Source organism: Oryza glaberrima, chromosome 1, assembly GCF_000147395.1.
Source record: "Oryza glaberrima chromosome 1, OglaRS2, whole genome shotgun sequence".
In the NCBI taxonomy this organism is placed as follows: domain Eukaryota; kingdom Viridiplantae; phylum Streptophyta; class Magnoliopsida; order Poales; family Poaceae; genus Oryza; species Oryza glaberrima.
This window is the reverse complement of record NC_068326.1, coordinates 33,012,437-33,029,348: the sequence shown is the minus strand read 5'-3', so window position 1 is coordinate 33,029,348 and position 16,912 is coordinate 33,012,437. Positions and strand designations below refer to the sequence as shown.

General features: G+C 44.9%; 3 protein-coding genes and 1 non-coding gene across 4 annotated transcripts; 2 read left to right on the top strand and 2 right to left on the bottom strand.

Moving 5' to 3' along the window:
* The first annotated feature begins 4,191 nt into the window (after positions 1-4,191).
* LOC127769590 (ubiquitin-conjugating enzyme E2 7) lies at positions 4,192-10,429 on the top strand. The gene is made up of 6 exons (XM_052295185.1): positions 4,192-4,455; positions 4,575-4,677; positions 8,287-8,384; positions 8,469-8,569; positions 9,372-9,449; positions 9,891-10,429. Exons 1-6 carry the CDS (start codon positions 4,404-4,406, stop codon positions 9,966-9,968), a joined length of 510 nt encoding a protein of 169 aa, XP_052151145.1. The 5' UTR covers positions 4,192-4,403; the 3' UTR covers positions 9,969-10,429.
* Positions 10,430-11,101: 672 nt separating this feature from the next.
* On the bottom strand, positions 11,102-11,174 carry TRNAR-CCG (transfer RNA arginine (anticodon CCG)). The gene has a single exon. It is a non-coding gene; the product is annotated as a tRNA-Arg (tRNA).
* Positions 11,175-12,928: 1,754 nt separating this feature from the next.
* Positions 12,929-13,607, top strand: LOC127769598 (histone H2B.11). The gene has a single exon (XM_052295198.1). The coding sequence runs from the start codon at positions 13,055-13,057 to the stop codon at positions 13,472-13,474; it is 420 nt and encodes a 139-aa protein (XP_052151158.1). The 5' UTR covers positions 12,929-13,054; the 3' UTR covers positions 13,475-13,607.
* A 46-nt stretch (positions 13,608-13,653) lies between these two features.
* LOC127769580 (pentatricopeptide repeat-containing protein At5g42450, mitochondrial) lies at positions 13,654-16,232 on the bottom strand. Its single transcript, XM_052295177.1, has one exon. It carries the CDS (start codon positions 15,957-15,959, stop codon positions 14,589-14,591), a length of 1,371 nt encoding a protein of 456 aa, XP_052151137.1. The 5' UTR covers positions 15,960-16,232; the 3' UTR covers positions 13,654-14,588.
* Positions 16,233-16,912: the final 680 nt, after the last annotated feature.

The window sequence follows — 16,912 nt, the reverse complement described above, 5'->3', positions numbered from 1 at the left end:
TCGAGGGCTTGAGCCTTGAGGCAGCCGTTAGCTATCCACTGTGCACCACTAGATTATCATGAGGAGATGATGCGGAGCTCAATCTTTGAAAATAAAAAAGCGGATTCGAAATGCTGCTGGGTCTAGCAAAAACATATTTGCTGGTTTCAGACGTCGAATCTGATGTGCTTTTGATGTTTGATGAATAACGAAAGGCCCATGATAGAGATGCCATCACATGTTCGTACGAAAAAGTACATCAAACATCCCTCATCTTGTCACCGAATTATAATATCATCCCTTAACCGAAAATATATATATATATATATATATATATATATATATATATATATATATATATATATATATATATCTCCACAGACGGATCCAACGTGGGTGCAGGGGGAACTTGAGTCCCCCCTAAACCCACAAGACCCATGGATATCCCCGGAGCACCCCCTTCGATTTTTTCACCATGAATGATAAATTAAAGGTTCCTAAATGGCTGGAAGTTGAAGAAACTGCGTAATTGAGCCCCCCATCCCCCCACAAATTGATCTGCCCCTGTATATATCCCTCATCTTATAAAACCGGGTAACCCTCGATCTTTAGACGGTATTGACCTCGGTTTTGTCCGACGTGACAGCTGAGCCAACGTGAGCCTCACATGGCCCCCACATGTTAGCACCTTAATCTTCTCCCCCTCTTTTCCTATCCTACTTCTCTCCAACGTGGCTGGGGAGGGGCAAGGGGTGGTGGCCGGCAGGGAGAAGCATGCGGTGGCCAGCGACGAGCGGGGTAGACACGCGTGGCACGACAATGGACTCCACGCAGCTGCGGCGGCCTCTCCCCACTGGCTGCCGCACGCCTCTCATAATTTCCACTAGCGTGCTCTGGTGATTACCGATAGAAGCCTCCTTTCCATGCTTTACAGGAGAAACCGAAACATACCCTCCATGTCTTTGAGCCACTCACCGCCTCCTTGCCACACCTCTCCCTCGACTTCGTCCCTGACCTCTACCACTTCTAGATCTACGGCTCCCACCTCAGCCTTTTCCTCCTCTACTAGCACGGCCCCCTCTCCCCCGACTCCAACCCCGCATCTTTGTCGTTTCTGACTCCATTTGCGTCCCACGTGCAGTTCTGAACACTGGTCATCGACCTGTCGACGACGTCCCCAAAAGAGGAGTCCTCGATGCCGCGCTCCTCTCTCGTGATGACGCGGAACACGCAGGAGATGAAAGATTGCAGTTCGACATCATCTGCATTGACGTCGACCGCCCACCCGGAACTGAGCGGGGAACTACTGCCACTGGAGCATCGACACGTGGCTCTCATCCCACGCATCGTGCCACGCTTGTGTACCCTACCCACCGCTGCCATCGAGTATCTTCCCACCAGTCGGTGTGAGAGGTGCGCCTCTCCTGCTAACCGCCACCCCACCCGTTGCTGGCCCTAAAGAGAGGAATGAGGATTGGATGGGAAAGAGGGGAGAGAATATTGAGCTGCTGACGTGAAGGGCCCACGTGGGTCCCATCTAACTCAGCTGCCATATCGGATAAAACAGGGGGTCAATATCGCCTAAAGGCCTAGAGTAACCCGATTTTATAAGTTGAGGGATGCCATATATCAGATTTTTCCGTTGAGAGACGATTCTGTAATTCGGTGACAACGAGGGACATGTTCCCATGTTCGTACGAAGCCGTAGAATGGGCCAGGCTTGTTTCTCTTTAGACATAACGTTGTGTGGCTGCAACGGAAGCCTATAGTTTCGTCTTCTAAGGGTTCCATGCAAGTGTCAAATTTATTTTGTTGTCAATTGTAAATCTACCAATTTTCTTATAGAGTTACTAGGGAACGCTATACCATTTCGGAATGGAATAGATCTTGTGCCAAACATGACGTCAGCAACATAAACTATATTATTGCATTCTAGTATTTCTTCTAGTATTTCTGTTTTTTTATAATAAACTAAATATAGCCTTACCATTACCAACTTACTAAAAGTTGATAATTCCATAAGTTCTTTCACAAAAACTCCACCAAAATATGGCAAGGCTCCAAATTAGACCCATAAAATACTACCAAAATTCGAAAAGATTAATTATTAGCAACAAAGTAAACATGTTTTGATCTCGATGCATTAATATGAGTTGTTGACTTGTTGGTCGTATGGCGCTCTCCGTTGTCATCGCCAGATATGTTGTCGAATTAAAACGCTCGTTGTCAACATGCCATACCTGACGGTCCCCATCGCGTGCAACTGTGCAGATGTGGTGGAAAGAATTGAAACGCTCTTTGCTGTTCATGTGTCCTCTCCAGCTCCCGCCTACATCGTCCATACCATTATCAGCGGGGGGTGTTGCCGCTACATGCAGGGTTAAGAAAAGGCCAAGCCTACGAAACAGTAGATCCATCGTTATCCTGACGAAGAAAACAGCGACTTGCACCAGCAAGAGATGAGAGCGACGCCGGCTTTCCCCGGCACGGCAAACGATTCCCCGAAACAGCAAAAGGATTGCGGGAAACAGAGGCCAATTTGGGGGCGAATGGCCTCTCCGCCGGGTCGGGTCAGCGTGTGCGCCGTCCCGGCGCGTCAGCCGCGAGGTCATCAGGTTCCTGACCGCACTATTGGTGGCGCGGGAACGCGCGTGCGACTCCGCCTCGCGCGCGGGCGGGGATGCGATGCGATGCGATACGATCGCGAGGACCCGAAGGCGAGGGCGAGATCCGCTCGCTATCGCGCGTTCCTTGGGTGGTGGTGGTGGAGTACTGGAGTGGACCAGGGAAGGGAAGCGGGTGGTGGGAGTCGCGCGGGACCGTCCGGGGTCCGGGAAATCAACAGCCCGTCCTATCGCGTCTCTCGGGACGGAAAGTGGGTGCCGAATTTGTAGGTTTCGTAGCCCCCAGTGGACGAGTGGTGGTGGGTCTCGTTCTTTCCTTTTGGGTGCAAAAGCGGTGTCCTTCTTTGTTGTGCGTGATTGTTTTATATCCGTCTACCCTATGCATCTACTTAGATGCTAGATGCGGGTAAGAGCAAGAATAGTATAGCTCAATTTCTACTATTATCTTATTTTAAAGCCAACATATATAGTAGATTAGTTATAATGTTAACTATAATTTTCTTCTACTCTCTATCTTACATTTATATACATTAATGTATTTATTTTTGAAATTGTGTTAAGCTAGCTCTTGAATAAGAGCCAACACTCTTAATATTTTGTTACATCTCTTCTCTACGTAAGTTTATAGTAGGCTTATACTCACTATTATACTTGCTCTAAACGTGTGTGTATAAGACACATGCAGGAACCACGGTCTACTTGCTGTGCTTGCGTAATTGAGTATGAGCGTATCTGTGAAAGGAGATATCAGGACGGGAATCTTTCGAAAGCCTGTTGACCACCACGATGAGCTCGCCTCCCGCCAATGTTCGACCGAGCAATTCGCGTGGGCGAGCGTGAGACGGCGGGTGAGTGGTGACATGGGTCCTCTCTACCTGCGGCAACCAAGCCGATCACCGATTCACCGTTCAATCCGAGCTGCGTACGCTCTGTTCTTGGTGCGCGTCGGTTGCCGCGGGGGGAAATCACCGCACGGCACCGCACAGCACAGGCGGTCGATCGGCGGCTGACTCGTCATATCGCAGCCAAACCGACGGGCGGGGGAACCCGACGCGACTGCCTACGCCCCCCCAAATCTTGTCGGCTCACTCGTTCAGTTTTCGCGTTTACGGTTTACCACTCGGTGTCGCGTGCTCCAAACCGCGAACGGCAGCGTCCAGGGGGTGCTCCCCTCCGCGCTCGCGCTTCGCTCGATTCGTCAACTGGCCGCGGGCGCCATACCGTGTCCATCCTTCGCTCGTGGACTCTGTTCAATGGCACAAGCGGCATGTCGGCCATTCCCCCCGGGATGCGCGTACATGGCGATGAATCCGAAGCAGTTGACAGATGCGTGGTACTACAATCCTGCATTCTGGGCCTGCTCGGAGAGCATTCGAGAATGGACGGAATTACGAAATGTCAAAGCTACACGATCGTTTGCGTGATGCTGCAGAATCTGACTAGCTTTGAATTACTACAAAAGCTTATCTAAAAGAATTATTACTTGCTCTGAAATAGTACACAAAAAACACCATCATAGTTAAACGGTTAAACAACCGAAAAGCCCTTTACCCAAAACGGTGCTTCCCATTTTATCCGCCTGCTCTGCTGCTCCACATTTTCTCCCTCTTTCCTTCCCTTATCGTCCTCTCTCTCCTTCTTCCTTTCCTTATTCATCTCGCCGAGCTCTCCTCGTCGCCTCCTCCGTCTCTCTATAAATAAGGCGCCCCACGGCGCCTATCGATTCGCGTCGCCGCTTCCTGCAGAGGCCGAGAATTATTCTCCTGCGCCCGCCGCAAAAACCCTAGCCACGCCGATCTCATGGCGGCTACCATCAGCCAGGCGAGCCTCCTCCTGCAGAAGCAGCTGAAAGGTGCGGATCCATGCGGCTCGCTTCGTCCTCGTTCGTCGGTGTTCTGTTTGCGCCCCTTTTTTTTCATCCGTGGATTGATCGATTTCGGGGTTGGGTTTGTGGTTTGGTGATTGGTGCAGATCTCGCGAAGCACCCCGTGGATGGGTTCTCGGCTGGGTTAGTCGACGACAGCAACGTCTTCGAGTGGCAGGTCACAATCATCGGCCCGCCTGACACCCTATAGTGAGTTGGATTCTCTCTCCAATTCGATGCATGCTTCCATGAATCATCTGCCTCATCCGTGTTCATGCCATGCGAGTGGAGTTTTTTCGTGTATACCCGCGATTGGAGGCAGAATCTTGAATTCGTTTCTAACCGTGGCTTGAGGTTGGCTTCCGATTGAATTTTGCGATGATTTTAGGTTCTTGGAAGGTTTGCATAGCTACCACAGTACTACGACTAGCTTTCATGGTTGATGCCCATTTCAATGAGTTTGGTTTGAACTGGATGTGTGGATGAGGCATGGGTAGCTCGTTTTGCAGGATGGGTTTGTTGAAGTGGTGGCAGTTTGCATGTTCACATTTAGATTGCGCATATTTCTATATGCATATGTGTGGGTAAAGGTTCATGACAGTCTGGGGTCAGATTCTTAAACTACATCATGGAAATGGAAACCTATGTATCGATTAGACTGACTGTGTTTTTCTATTAATGGGGATAAACTGGGCAGCTCATGTTCTCAATGTAAGAGTTTATGCCCTCATAAAATTTTGGGGAAGATATGCTTCAGCTTATTTATTAGTGCTTTCTTGCCGGTAATTGACCTGGCAAGTTTTTCACTCTTGTTTCAAGTAGTACCGATGTATCAACCAAGTTACATTCTAATTTCATCTGGTGTTTGGTGCATGAATGGATTTTTCTTTCGTAGAATTTATGTTTAAAATCCAGAAATCCGTCCAGAGCAGCTAGTTTGCACTATTGGACCACATGCTGGAAATACAATAGTCCAATCTAATGAGTGATAAATGGATTAACATAAAGGTACAGGGATGCTGTTTTAGGAAAGGAACCCGAAGAACTGGCAGTAGGTTCAACTCAACCTGCATGTGACATAATTAAAACTAGCTGAATTTCCAATGCAATGGGGATAGACTATTAGATATACAATCGCATTTGCTATGAATCTTTCAGGTTTATTTGTAAAATTACAATTGCCATACTGCTGTTTTAATTATGTAATAGATGGAGTAATGAGTGTGGTTACTAGTTGCAAACTACAACACCACATCTATTATATTATTAAGACAGCTCGAAAAGAAGGCACCACGTTCACCGTGGAGGCTAGAAATTTTCACATTAATCGGGAAAAAAGAAAAAACCTACACCGTTAGATCATAACAAATCTAGACTATAAGGGTTGAGATTTAATCAAAATATATGTAAAAGCTTGACTCTTTGACTTTTTGAATCGGACACGTGAAAGAGCGTGGAACTAGAATTTTGGTGCATGCTATGCAGTAGCCTTTGAAATCAAAATCAAATTAGGAAACTTAATTTACTGACACGAGACAAACACGTCATGTCTGCATAGCAAAATTAGAAATCATAAATATGCACAACTGTGACACGTCCTGTACAAAATCATGTGTAGGGGAGACAAAACAACTGGGCATCCAAACTCCTTCAACCACATTCAAGTTTTGCACTATCGCATAATCTTTAGAGACAATATGTTTTTTTAAAATAAAATTCTTAGTAACAAGATTCCCTAATAGCTTTCTCTGTATTTAGGGTCCATATGTTATAGCTCATACTCCGAGAATGGGGCAATGCTGAGAAGCGGCGGAAATCACCATATTAATAATAAAAAGTGAAGTATTTAAAGGATCTAAATTTTAATGGTGTATATTGATCGATGTAGTTTTATATAAATAAAATATTCTATCTATTATTTTAATAAATTAATGTAAAAAGAAGTCTCTACGTTTGCTCTCAAGACTTACAAATTCTCGGATTAAAAAATATAAACAGTTGGATCATGGTCATGCCTGTAAAGAAATTGAGTGGTGACGGTTGATGGGACATCTACAAATTTGAAAAAAAAACCCAAATAGAATCCCAATGAGGATTAAGAGGGGGAACGATGGATAGATCGTTATGCGGTATGGTTATAGCGGTTGGCTGGACTTCTAGAAAGAAACAAAAAATAAACCCAATGATAATCATGTACAATTTTTAAAATATCAAAAACAATAAAGAGGGGAGGCAACAGGCGAGCCGTAGATGAGTACATTGGCAAAGCCATTAACGGATTGGCGGAACTTCTAGAAAGTAAAAGCTGAACTAACACGATAATTATGTTTGTTTTTTTAAAATCCCAATGAAAATAAAGAGAGGAGGCAGTGGGCACCCCATAAAGGAGTACAGTGGCGGTGTTTAACAGGACTTCTAAAAATTATAGAAAAGTTCATGCAGGAATACAATTTATAAATAAAATGCCAGAATAAAGAATATAGAATTTTCAAAAAAAAAAGTCCATCTAGAATACAATGATGACAAATGATAATAAAAAGGAGAAACAACATGCCTGTAAAGTAGTAGATGACGGTTGATGGTACATCTAAAAATTATAAACAGAACTCCAAATAGAATCCCAATTAAGATTAAGAGGAGGAACACAGACATGTTGTTAAGTAGCACGGTCACAACGTTTGAGGGGAGGCAGCGGGCGAGCCATAGAAGAATACAGTGGCAAAGCCGTTGATGGTTTGGCAGGATTTCTAGAAATTAACAAATAAACTCCAATGATAATCATGTTTAAATTTTAAAATATCAATAATAACAAAGAGGGGAAGCAGTGGACGAGCCGTAGAGGAGTACATTGGCAAAGCCGCTAAAGGTTTGGCGGGACTTCTTAGATAATTATGTTCGAATTTTAAAATCCCAATATTAATAAAGAGATGAGGCAGTGGACGGGCCGTAGAGGAGTACAATGGTAACGTTTGACGGGACTTTCTAGATAATTATGTTCGATTTTTAAAATCCCAATGTTAATAAAGAGAGGATAGTGGACTGGCCGTAGAGAAGTACAATGGCAGCGTTTGACGGAACTTCTAAATATTATAAAAATGAAACCGAAGAAGCCAATAAACTCTAAAAACTACAAGATATAATTTTTAAGGTTCTAAGGAGAATGAATAGAAGCAATAGTAGATCGAGCAAGCAAATAACGGAGATGTGACAAAGGAGTAAGTGGTAGCGACCGACGTGACTCTTATAAACTATAAAAGTAGAAACACCGAGATGATAAGGTTCGGTCCAATGTCCCAAGACAACGAGATAGTTGTTTAACAAATTTTAAGTAAAATCATATGTAAAAGATAGATAGTTTTGTACGGATGCTAGCCGCGCAATTGCGCGGGCCACCCAGCTAGTTATTTGAAAGAAAACTAAAGAATAGTCTCGGTAAGCTTAAAATGGAATCGTGCACTCTTGTCAGGGAGCTTGCATATGCGTTCAATATATTTTCTACTTTCAAATAATGCGCTCTTTGGTGTTTTCTTGGCTTGGACAGAAGGATTCTTTACACATTAAACGAATTTACTGGTTTGCTTGTTCCATGGTCCAGAATCTCAAATGTGTAAACATTTGATATGAGCTCAAAATGAGTTAGCTGCTATGGTTTAAACTTCTAGTAAGTGGTAACTGATAACAGTCCTTATTTCAGATATAGAGCCCTTTTCATGTGCTTGCTGATTTGTCATCTATTCATCTTTGGTGTTTGGGCTGTTAGCTTGATGATCTAAACTGTTCTTTCTCAAACTGCCTTGTGACAATGACATTTATTTTCAGTGATGGAGGTTACTTTAATGCAATAATGAGCTTTCCACAGAATTATCCTAACAGTCCTCCAACTGTCAGATTTACCTCAGAAATGTGGCATCCAAATGGTCAGCTTTCCTCATTGTAACTTCATGTTTCTGTAACTCCATGATCCATAATTTTAACACAGCATAATATTGGTCAATTGCCAGTTTATCCGGATGGACGTGTATGCATTTCTATTCTTCATCCGCCTGGTGATGATCCCAATGGTTATGAGCTTGCGAGTGAGCGTTGGACACCAGTGCATACGGTACGAATTATGGTGTCTATGATGCAAGCAATTTCTTCCCTTTTCATTCTGTTCTGCACTAGTTCCATTTTGTTGACAACTTGACATATATTCTGCGTGGAGGCCTGGAGGGTATTGTCTGCTGAATTTTCTTACATAAATAATCAATAAGCTTTGACAAAGGAAAGAGCTTGTGATGCAAATTTGGGAGTTTGTTAAGCATCTGCAATGCAATACACGGGCATAACACCACACTGCAAATATTTCCTAAAATTGTGAACAATGATGATGGCTTTGTTTTGCATTTTGGATATTCATGATAACTTTTTTGCCTTCCACCTAGAGTTTCGTTTTTGTAATCCTTTTATCTCTAATATTGTTACTGTAAAGTGCAATGCGTTATTTTCTTTGGACTAGCAAGTTATTAAACTTGCATAAGAATCTTTGTGCATCTGATATTATCTAGTTCAGATAGTAAATCCTTTCAAACTTCAAAGTATAAGAAGCCTTATATGTAGAGTTGGTGTAACCTTCGGTAATTTATAGTATGATAGCTTGAAACATCACTACAAATTCCATCGTTGACATATCAAACTCAGCTTCTGGTATACTGAAAAGTCAAAAGTAATTGTAGCATTTGAATCTTGCATTTGAATAATAGTCATATTTTGAACAATGTTGCAAAGTTACTTGTTTGTTTTGTCACTGATCTTGTCATGATCATATGTTTATCTTCTCTAGCTTTTTGTAAGTAGCCATTTTTTACTGTCTAATCATCATATTCCTGATTCTTGTAATTTTAATGAGTGTTTTCCATTTACAGGTTGAGAGCATAGTTCTGAGCATCATTTCGATGCTTTCTGGTCCAAATGATGAATCACCAGCAAATATTGAAGCAGCTGTAAGTTCACTTAACATTTGCTATGGAAATTGAGAACTCTGTTCCTCCTGGGCCTTGGTGTATATGGCATTTTATCTGTCACGGAGGGATGGGGGAAGAGTACTGAAGTACTTGTCAATAGGGAAAACACAGAGTTGGCAGATCCTACAAAATAATCTAACTTCCAGTCCAAAAACCATTTAACTTTATTATCAACATTTGCATACTGGATTCTGCATGTACCTTTCATCTTAGATATTCACCTATTTATTTGGTTAGTTGCAGCCCTGAGAATTTTCTCAGGTACTGCTATAGTCCTTGAAACATCTGTGAATTTACACACCAGACATTTGAATGACTTTTTAAACACACAGAAAATTGTAGTCAGGACAATGCGTAGTGTATTTTGCCTGCTGTTTGGTGGACCTTTGTTCTGAACTTCTGCCTACTGTTCTTGCGCAGAAGGAATGGAGAGAGAAGAGGGATGACTTCAAGAAAAAGGTTAGGCGCCTTGTAAGGAAATCACAAGAAATGCTCTGAAGAAACCGGCAGTACTGGGGAAAGTTAACCATACCACGTCACATGTGCATGATTTGGCTGTCGATTTCCAAATGTCAGTTGACACTAGCAATTCACTTCTCCCCCTCTGTACTTCCCATAGTGTGCCTGGTGGTGGTCGCGGTTTCGTCTCCCAGGAAGGCTGAATAGCACTGGGACATGTTTGTCACCTATTCTAAAGCTCTGGTTGTATTTGTGTGGCTTGGGCTGTAAACGTTGAGAAACTTTGAAATACTGCCACTCATCACAATTTTCGTAACAAACGTCATATAAGCAGGCACCTGCCTGATCTGCTAGCTGTTGAACGTTGAAACACAATGTCTGCAAACTGGTTTCAGTCCGTTCTTTGTAATATGTTCTTATAAATGGAGCAATACTCGGTGCTGTACAAAAATACTTGCTGGAGTTTACTCATTCATCAGTTATAAATCTATATTGGCTTACCGTGTTTCGTTTCCTCTCGAGGCAAACTACTACTCTTTTTAGTTTGCAGTTCTCAAAAAAAAAAAAAAAAAGGGTTTCCTGATACTGAATCTACGCCGCATGATATACATCCCTTTTTTGTTCTAGCAAATTTTCCAAAATCAAGCTACCACAGACAAATATATATATCGGATGTTTTCTCCACGCAACGCATACGAACACAATAACTCTGGATTGAATCTACTATGGTCTCACAGGTAGAACGTAAAAAGATTTTCTGAAACTAGCAACCACACCACGCCACAGCCTCATGTTTTGGATAATGCTGATGGACCATCGTCGAGCAAACCTTGCTTGGATGGTCCCATTTCCGGTAAAAAGAAAGATCACAATTGCTACCAGCAGATTACAGAAGGCAAATCGATAAGCCATGAAGTTCCAAGCATGCAAGCTTGTATATATTTGCAGGGTTGCAGCTGGTAAAACCGGATGGTAAGACTCCCAAGAGTTAGAAATGAGCAGAACTCTGCACTCCGTGCCAATCCTCTCCAAAGGCAGCAAAGTTCTGGGACCAACCATATTCAAAAGTGAACTCTGAATACCTCGTGCCCTTGTGGATGATGCCAATATGTCCCTGTCAGCTGAAAACAAAACACCAGAAACAAGAAGGAAAAATAAAAGCCAAGGGAAATCGATCATAGTGGGATTCGAACCCACGACTTTTAGATTCGGAATCTAACGCGATATCCACTTCGCTATATGATCGTTGTTGGCTTGCATACACAATTAAATTTTGATACATAAAAGCCATCTGCATCCATGTCCTAGCTTTCAAGAGGCAGAGGAAACAACTAACAAGGCCAATGCAAATAAGTTCTAGCTAGCATTAGTAACATCCAAGAACTGAAGCAAAATGTAATAACTATGGATAAAGGGTATGCATTGAACTGTTTCTATAGGGAGGAAACAAAAGGAAATGCATACTCTTCAACTTACAGACGTTTTAAAATTACAGACTAGATAAACATTATTTTGCCAGGGTGGCCGAAGGAAGGGCCATCCAATTTTATTAAGATTTGGGAGATAGTTACATAGTTATATATATACAGGTAACAAACATCAACAGTAGACTGTCGAAACTGAAAGAAAAATAACTGTCAAACAACATAAATAAACATTAAACAGCACAGGATGACAAGGATGCACAACTGTGCAACATGTTAAACTGTAGGTGAATTTCTCTCAATTCCTAAAAGATACTCCCTCCGTCCCAAAAAAAGTGAATCTAGGACTGGATGTGACATATTCTAGTATAACAAATCTGGACAGATGTATGTCCAGATTCGTTGTAATAGGATGTGTCACATCCAGTACTAGGTTGGTTTTTTATGGAACGGAGGGAGTAAGTCTCACCAGCACTATACACAAACAAATATTTCTGTATCCAGTAAAGGTATGTTGATGGTACATGACAAACAAGTAGTAAGTGAAATCGGCAAGGTAACCAAACTCAATAACTGAAATAAGGAACATATATGCCCCCAAAAAAAAAGTTGTCACTACAATCATTCCATGCTAACGGCTAGCAAAGCATAGCAGCTGATGAGATAGTACTGTTTTGGTTTGCTGGGAGAACTAAAATGCATGCAGCAGCAACTCATTGTTGTGAAAAAGCAAAGCAAATATTTGTGAATTTGTGATACAGCCATATGCCATGAGCCTCAATCTCATGCTCATGTGCGCTGCAAACCTGCAATTACCAGGTCCAACCGGGCCTAGGTTAATTTTCGTGTCAGATCAAACTCAGCGCTCCGTTCTAAGTAATACCAGCACGATTCCATAGCACCCAAATGACCGAAACTCACTCAAATCAACAACTATGCCACGAACCCTACAAATAGCGTGTTGACAGCATCTAAACGATTATCCAGACAACCGATAAAAGCTTTACCATCAGATCAGGGGGGTGTTAGATCGATTCAACAAATCTAGGTCAGGCCACCGGTAGATCTAAACCAGATCTTCGCAGAAGGAGATCCAGCGATGGGCGTGGCCCTGGCTGTAGAGATGTAGAGTGGATACGGAGAAAGTAGGGATGGATCGTACCGGCCGGCAAGTAAGCCGGCGGAGAAGCGAGCGGCCAGGGATGGCCGGCGGCCGGCGGCCGGCGGATCGACCATCTTCCCAGCGGCGGTTGGTCTCCCCCCGCCTATGGCCCAATGCTCGTCGTGGGCCGTGCGCGGCCCGCCAAAATCCCCTGAAAAATTCCAACTCGAATCGCCTCCTCCCTTTGGCCAAAACACGGGTTTCCCGCTTGCATTTCGCTTCCCAAACTCCAGCTTACCGCCTAACCCCACCCACGGAGCCGCCACATCACGGATCCCCACGCCGGGGCGCGTCAAGATCCAGCCGTACAACGAATCCAACGGCGGCGAGCCCCGCCACCTCATCGATCCGCGCCACCACCCAACCCACCAATCACGTCCCTCCCCACACTCCTATATATCCCCACCCCACCTGCCCCATCCTAATTCCCCACACGGCGAAAGCAAATCAAATCCAATCCACCTCTCGCCTCCAAATCCCAAATCCTCTCGTCGTCGTCGTCGTCGTCGTCGTCGCGGTTCATCTCCAGCGAATTCCCGATGGCGCCCAAGGCGGAGAAGAAGCCCGCGGAGAAGAAGCCGGTGGAGGAGAAGGCGGAGAAGAAGCCCAAGGCCGAGAAGCGGGTGCCGGGCGCCAAGGAGGGCGGCGGCGAGAAGAAGGGGAAGAAGAAGGCCAAGAAGAGCGTCGAAACTTATAAGATCTACATTTTCAAGGTCCTCAAGCAGGTGCATCCCGATATCGGGATCTCGTCCAAGGCCATGTCGATCATGAACTCGTTCATCAACGATATCTTCGAGAAGCTCGCCCAGGAGGCCGCCCGTCTCGCCCGCTACAACAAGAAGCCGACCATCACCTCCCGCGAGATCCAGACCTCGGTGCGCCTCGTCCTCCCCGGCGAGCTCGCCAAGCACGCCGTCTCTGAGGGCACCAAGGCCGTCACCAAGTTCACGTCGTCTTAAGACGCGTGATCTGTTCATGTTCGTTGGATGTTTATCTGTTCTGATGTTTATTTAGAGCGCTCTTAGATTTCCCACATGGAACAATGTAGTATCGGTGAAATTCGCTATAAATGAATCGCTGATCTTATCACAACTTTCAATGTGTTTCTCTTGGTGCTTGAATTCCTGTGAATTTGTGGTTTGTGCTTTGAACGGGCTGCAGGAAATGTCAAATGAGTGACCGCAGAGGCTACCTATGGAGGATTTTGTAATTTGTATCAGTGGAAAAAGTTTGTGATGTATCAGAGTGAATAATACCGAATTTATGGGATTTAGATTACAGAATAATATAGAATGTTTTGAACACATGTTAAGTACTCTACAGGCCTTTAGAAGTGTATCCTTGGTCTCATCTCATGTCATGGTTTTGCAAGTGTTGATGTGGTCAGATCAGTTTCCTTTCACTGATGTTTTCAGCGCTAACGTTTGATTTGCGATTTAAACAAGTTTAAATCAAAAGACACCAGTATTATGGTGATTTTGTACACACTACACAATCTATCCTTTGTGTAGTGTCTACTATTAAACCATTTGAGGCTAGAGCTTGATGGTCCTAGACTCCTAGTCTGCAATTCTGCACTCGGTATGATTGAATATGTTTTCTCATCCAAAGGAATTTCAATTTGAACAGGAAAAAAAAAAAAGCACACTCACGTGCTGGTTCCATTCAAAAAAAAATTTGAACAGGAAAGTTCTATCGCTAACAATTCAATTTTGACAGTATTTGTAGCATATGATCAATTTTCCCTTTGTGCAAGAAGCCAATCATGTGAGGCAAAAAATAAAGAAAATGGTCAGCACCACAACAGATCCAGAGTTGAGAGTTGCATGTGGTCATTTCTGTTCATCTCCAGGTTACCAGGTACCATGCTTAAATCTTATGAGGTCTGTTTCAGACTTTCAGTATTTCTTGCTAATGCTGTTAGGGCTCATAGTTTAATCTTTAAGCAAATACTTGATATGCAAAGACAAGCTTGCTGTACATGTGCCCAGAACTTTATATTTATCTCAAGATCCGAAAAAGCTTTCATTGGAATGCCATTCCTCGAGCTGTCTTTTTTATGGTGTCTGATAATCATACAAGGCAGTCCTCATCTTCCTCGCTATTCAGACAAGATTCAAGCATCATGTAAATATCATCACTCTTTGGATGTCTGCGGTCTCCATTGAAGAAGACATGAACCTGGTTCTGGACCTCAATCCAACTGCAACCAGTGATCCTCTTCAGTCCCTTTTCTTTAATTTCCCTTCTGATCATTGACACATCCTGCCAGCTTCCTGCTGCAGAGTAAACATTAGATAGAAGGATGTATGAAGAAGTATCCTTAGGATCCAGTGCATGAATATGCTTCGCGACACTCTTAGCCAGCTCCCTATTCCAGTGAATCTGGCACCCTCCTATCAACGACTTCCAGAATCCAATGCCTGGCTCGAAGGGAAGGTTCTCAAGAAACCGCTTGGCATCATCAAATCGCTTAGCCCTGGAGAAGAGATCAACCACACAAGCATAGTGCTCAGGTCTCAATACACCCGGCTGCTCCATCTCGGCAGTCCTGAACAATGAGTAACCTTCATCAACCAGACCAGCATGGTTGCAACCAAACAGCAAGCCAAGAAGAGTAACACGATCCGGCTTCAAGCCTGTAGCTTTCATCCTCCTGAAGGCATCCAAAGCCTCCTCCCCCCTCCCATTTTGCGCATATCCGCAGATCAACGCGTTCCAGGACACCACGTTCTTGTTCTTGATCTTTTTGAACGCCAGGACGCTGTCATCCAAACTGCCACATCTAGCATAGAAGCTGACAAGAGAATTGCCCGCAAAAACATCAAGCTTACCCAAGAACTTGATAGCAGAAGCATGGATGCTTCTGCCAACGCCGAGCGCCCCTGCATTGGCAACGGAAGTGAGCAAGCAGGGAAACGTGCTCTCGTTCGGCCTGACGCCTTCCCGACACATCTCCAGGAACAGATTGACTGCCTCCTCGTTGAGTCCTGCCTTGCTGGATCCGCCGATCATGGCGTTCCAAGAAATCACATTCCTCTCCGGCATGCACCGGAACAGCCGGGCTGCATCCCCAGACATCCCATTCTTCAGAAACCCCGCAATGAGCGCGGTGTAAGAGACGACGTTCGGCTCGCGGGTGTCCTGCAGCGCGCCCTGGGCTTCCCTCACGGAGCCCATCTTGGCGTAGTGGTCGACGAGAGCGCTGCCGACGAAGACGTTGGAACAGAGGCCAAGCTTGGCGACGCAGGCGTGGAGCTGCGCACCGACGCGAAGGTCGCGCAGCGCGCTCGCCGACTGCAGGATGGTGCCGAAGGTGAACTCGTTGGGCACGATGCCGTCCCCAAGAATGCCGGAGAAGAGGGCGACCGCGTCCCGGTGCCGGCCGCTGCGGGTGAGCGCGCCAATGGCCGCCGTGGCCGAGACGACGTCCCGGTGCGGCATTTCGTCGAGCAGATTGTGGGCGGATCCAGGGAACCGTGTGAACGGCACCACCAGCTGTGCCGTGGGCTAGGTCAGGGTCCTCAGGGAACCCCCAAGGTGCTGCATCTGATCGCAGGAAAGTCGGGCCTTTTGGAGCGGACGAGCTTTGCCGCTTTGGATGTGGTTGATGAGGATTTCTGTATCTTGTTGGTCAGTCTGATGCAATCGCCGAATCGGCCGAAGAGAACGTTGGTGCTGCAGACTACTAGCAGGTTACAGGGTTTGCTCCTATCTTGAAGAATTTTGTATTTATTCAAAACATAATAAATATTACCACGTCACAAAATATAATAACTAAGAATTAGATGAGACACATCATAATCCTATGGAAGATGCACTAAATCTGATCCAGAGTCGCTATATTTTGGAATTCTTGCTTGAGAATGATCTCCCCACTGCTGCTAGCATCTACTCCGTACATACTTTTGCTTTTTTTTGGTTGTGTTGCTTGTGACTTCCGAAAATGACAACATCTCCTGAACATGGAACCGGATCCTCTAACGTAATCTATTCTATGTCAGAGGGACGTTCGACCATAGATCGTCGTTGCTTGCGCATCCGACGGCAACAACCGTTTCAGTCCCGTCTCTTGTCTCAGGCCCCGCAAGCGCGATGTCCCTGCCTGCTCTTCGGCCCATTCGTTAATAGGGGCAGCGGCGCCGCACCAGCCGCCTAGGAGCTCAGGCCGCCGCACGCTGAAGCCGGCGGGGAGGTCGGACTGGGACGCGGTGCTACCGCTGTCCGCCAGCGAGGTCGAGGGCGATGGCTCCACTCAGCGGCTGCTGTTGTCGGAACCGTCGTCGGAGAGCTATACGGGGAACAAATAGAACAGAAAAGTTACTCATCTTCTCTTCATTTCATGCCATGAGATTTCTTTACTTGGTTAACATCTGCACTCGATTGATCTCTTCTTC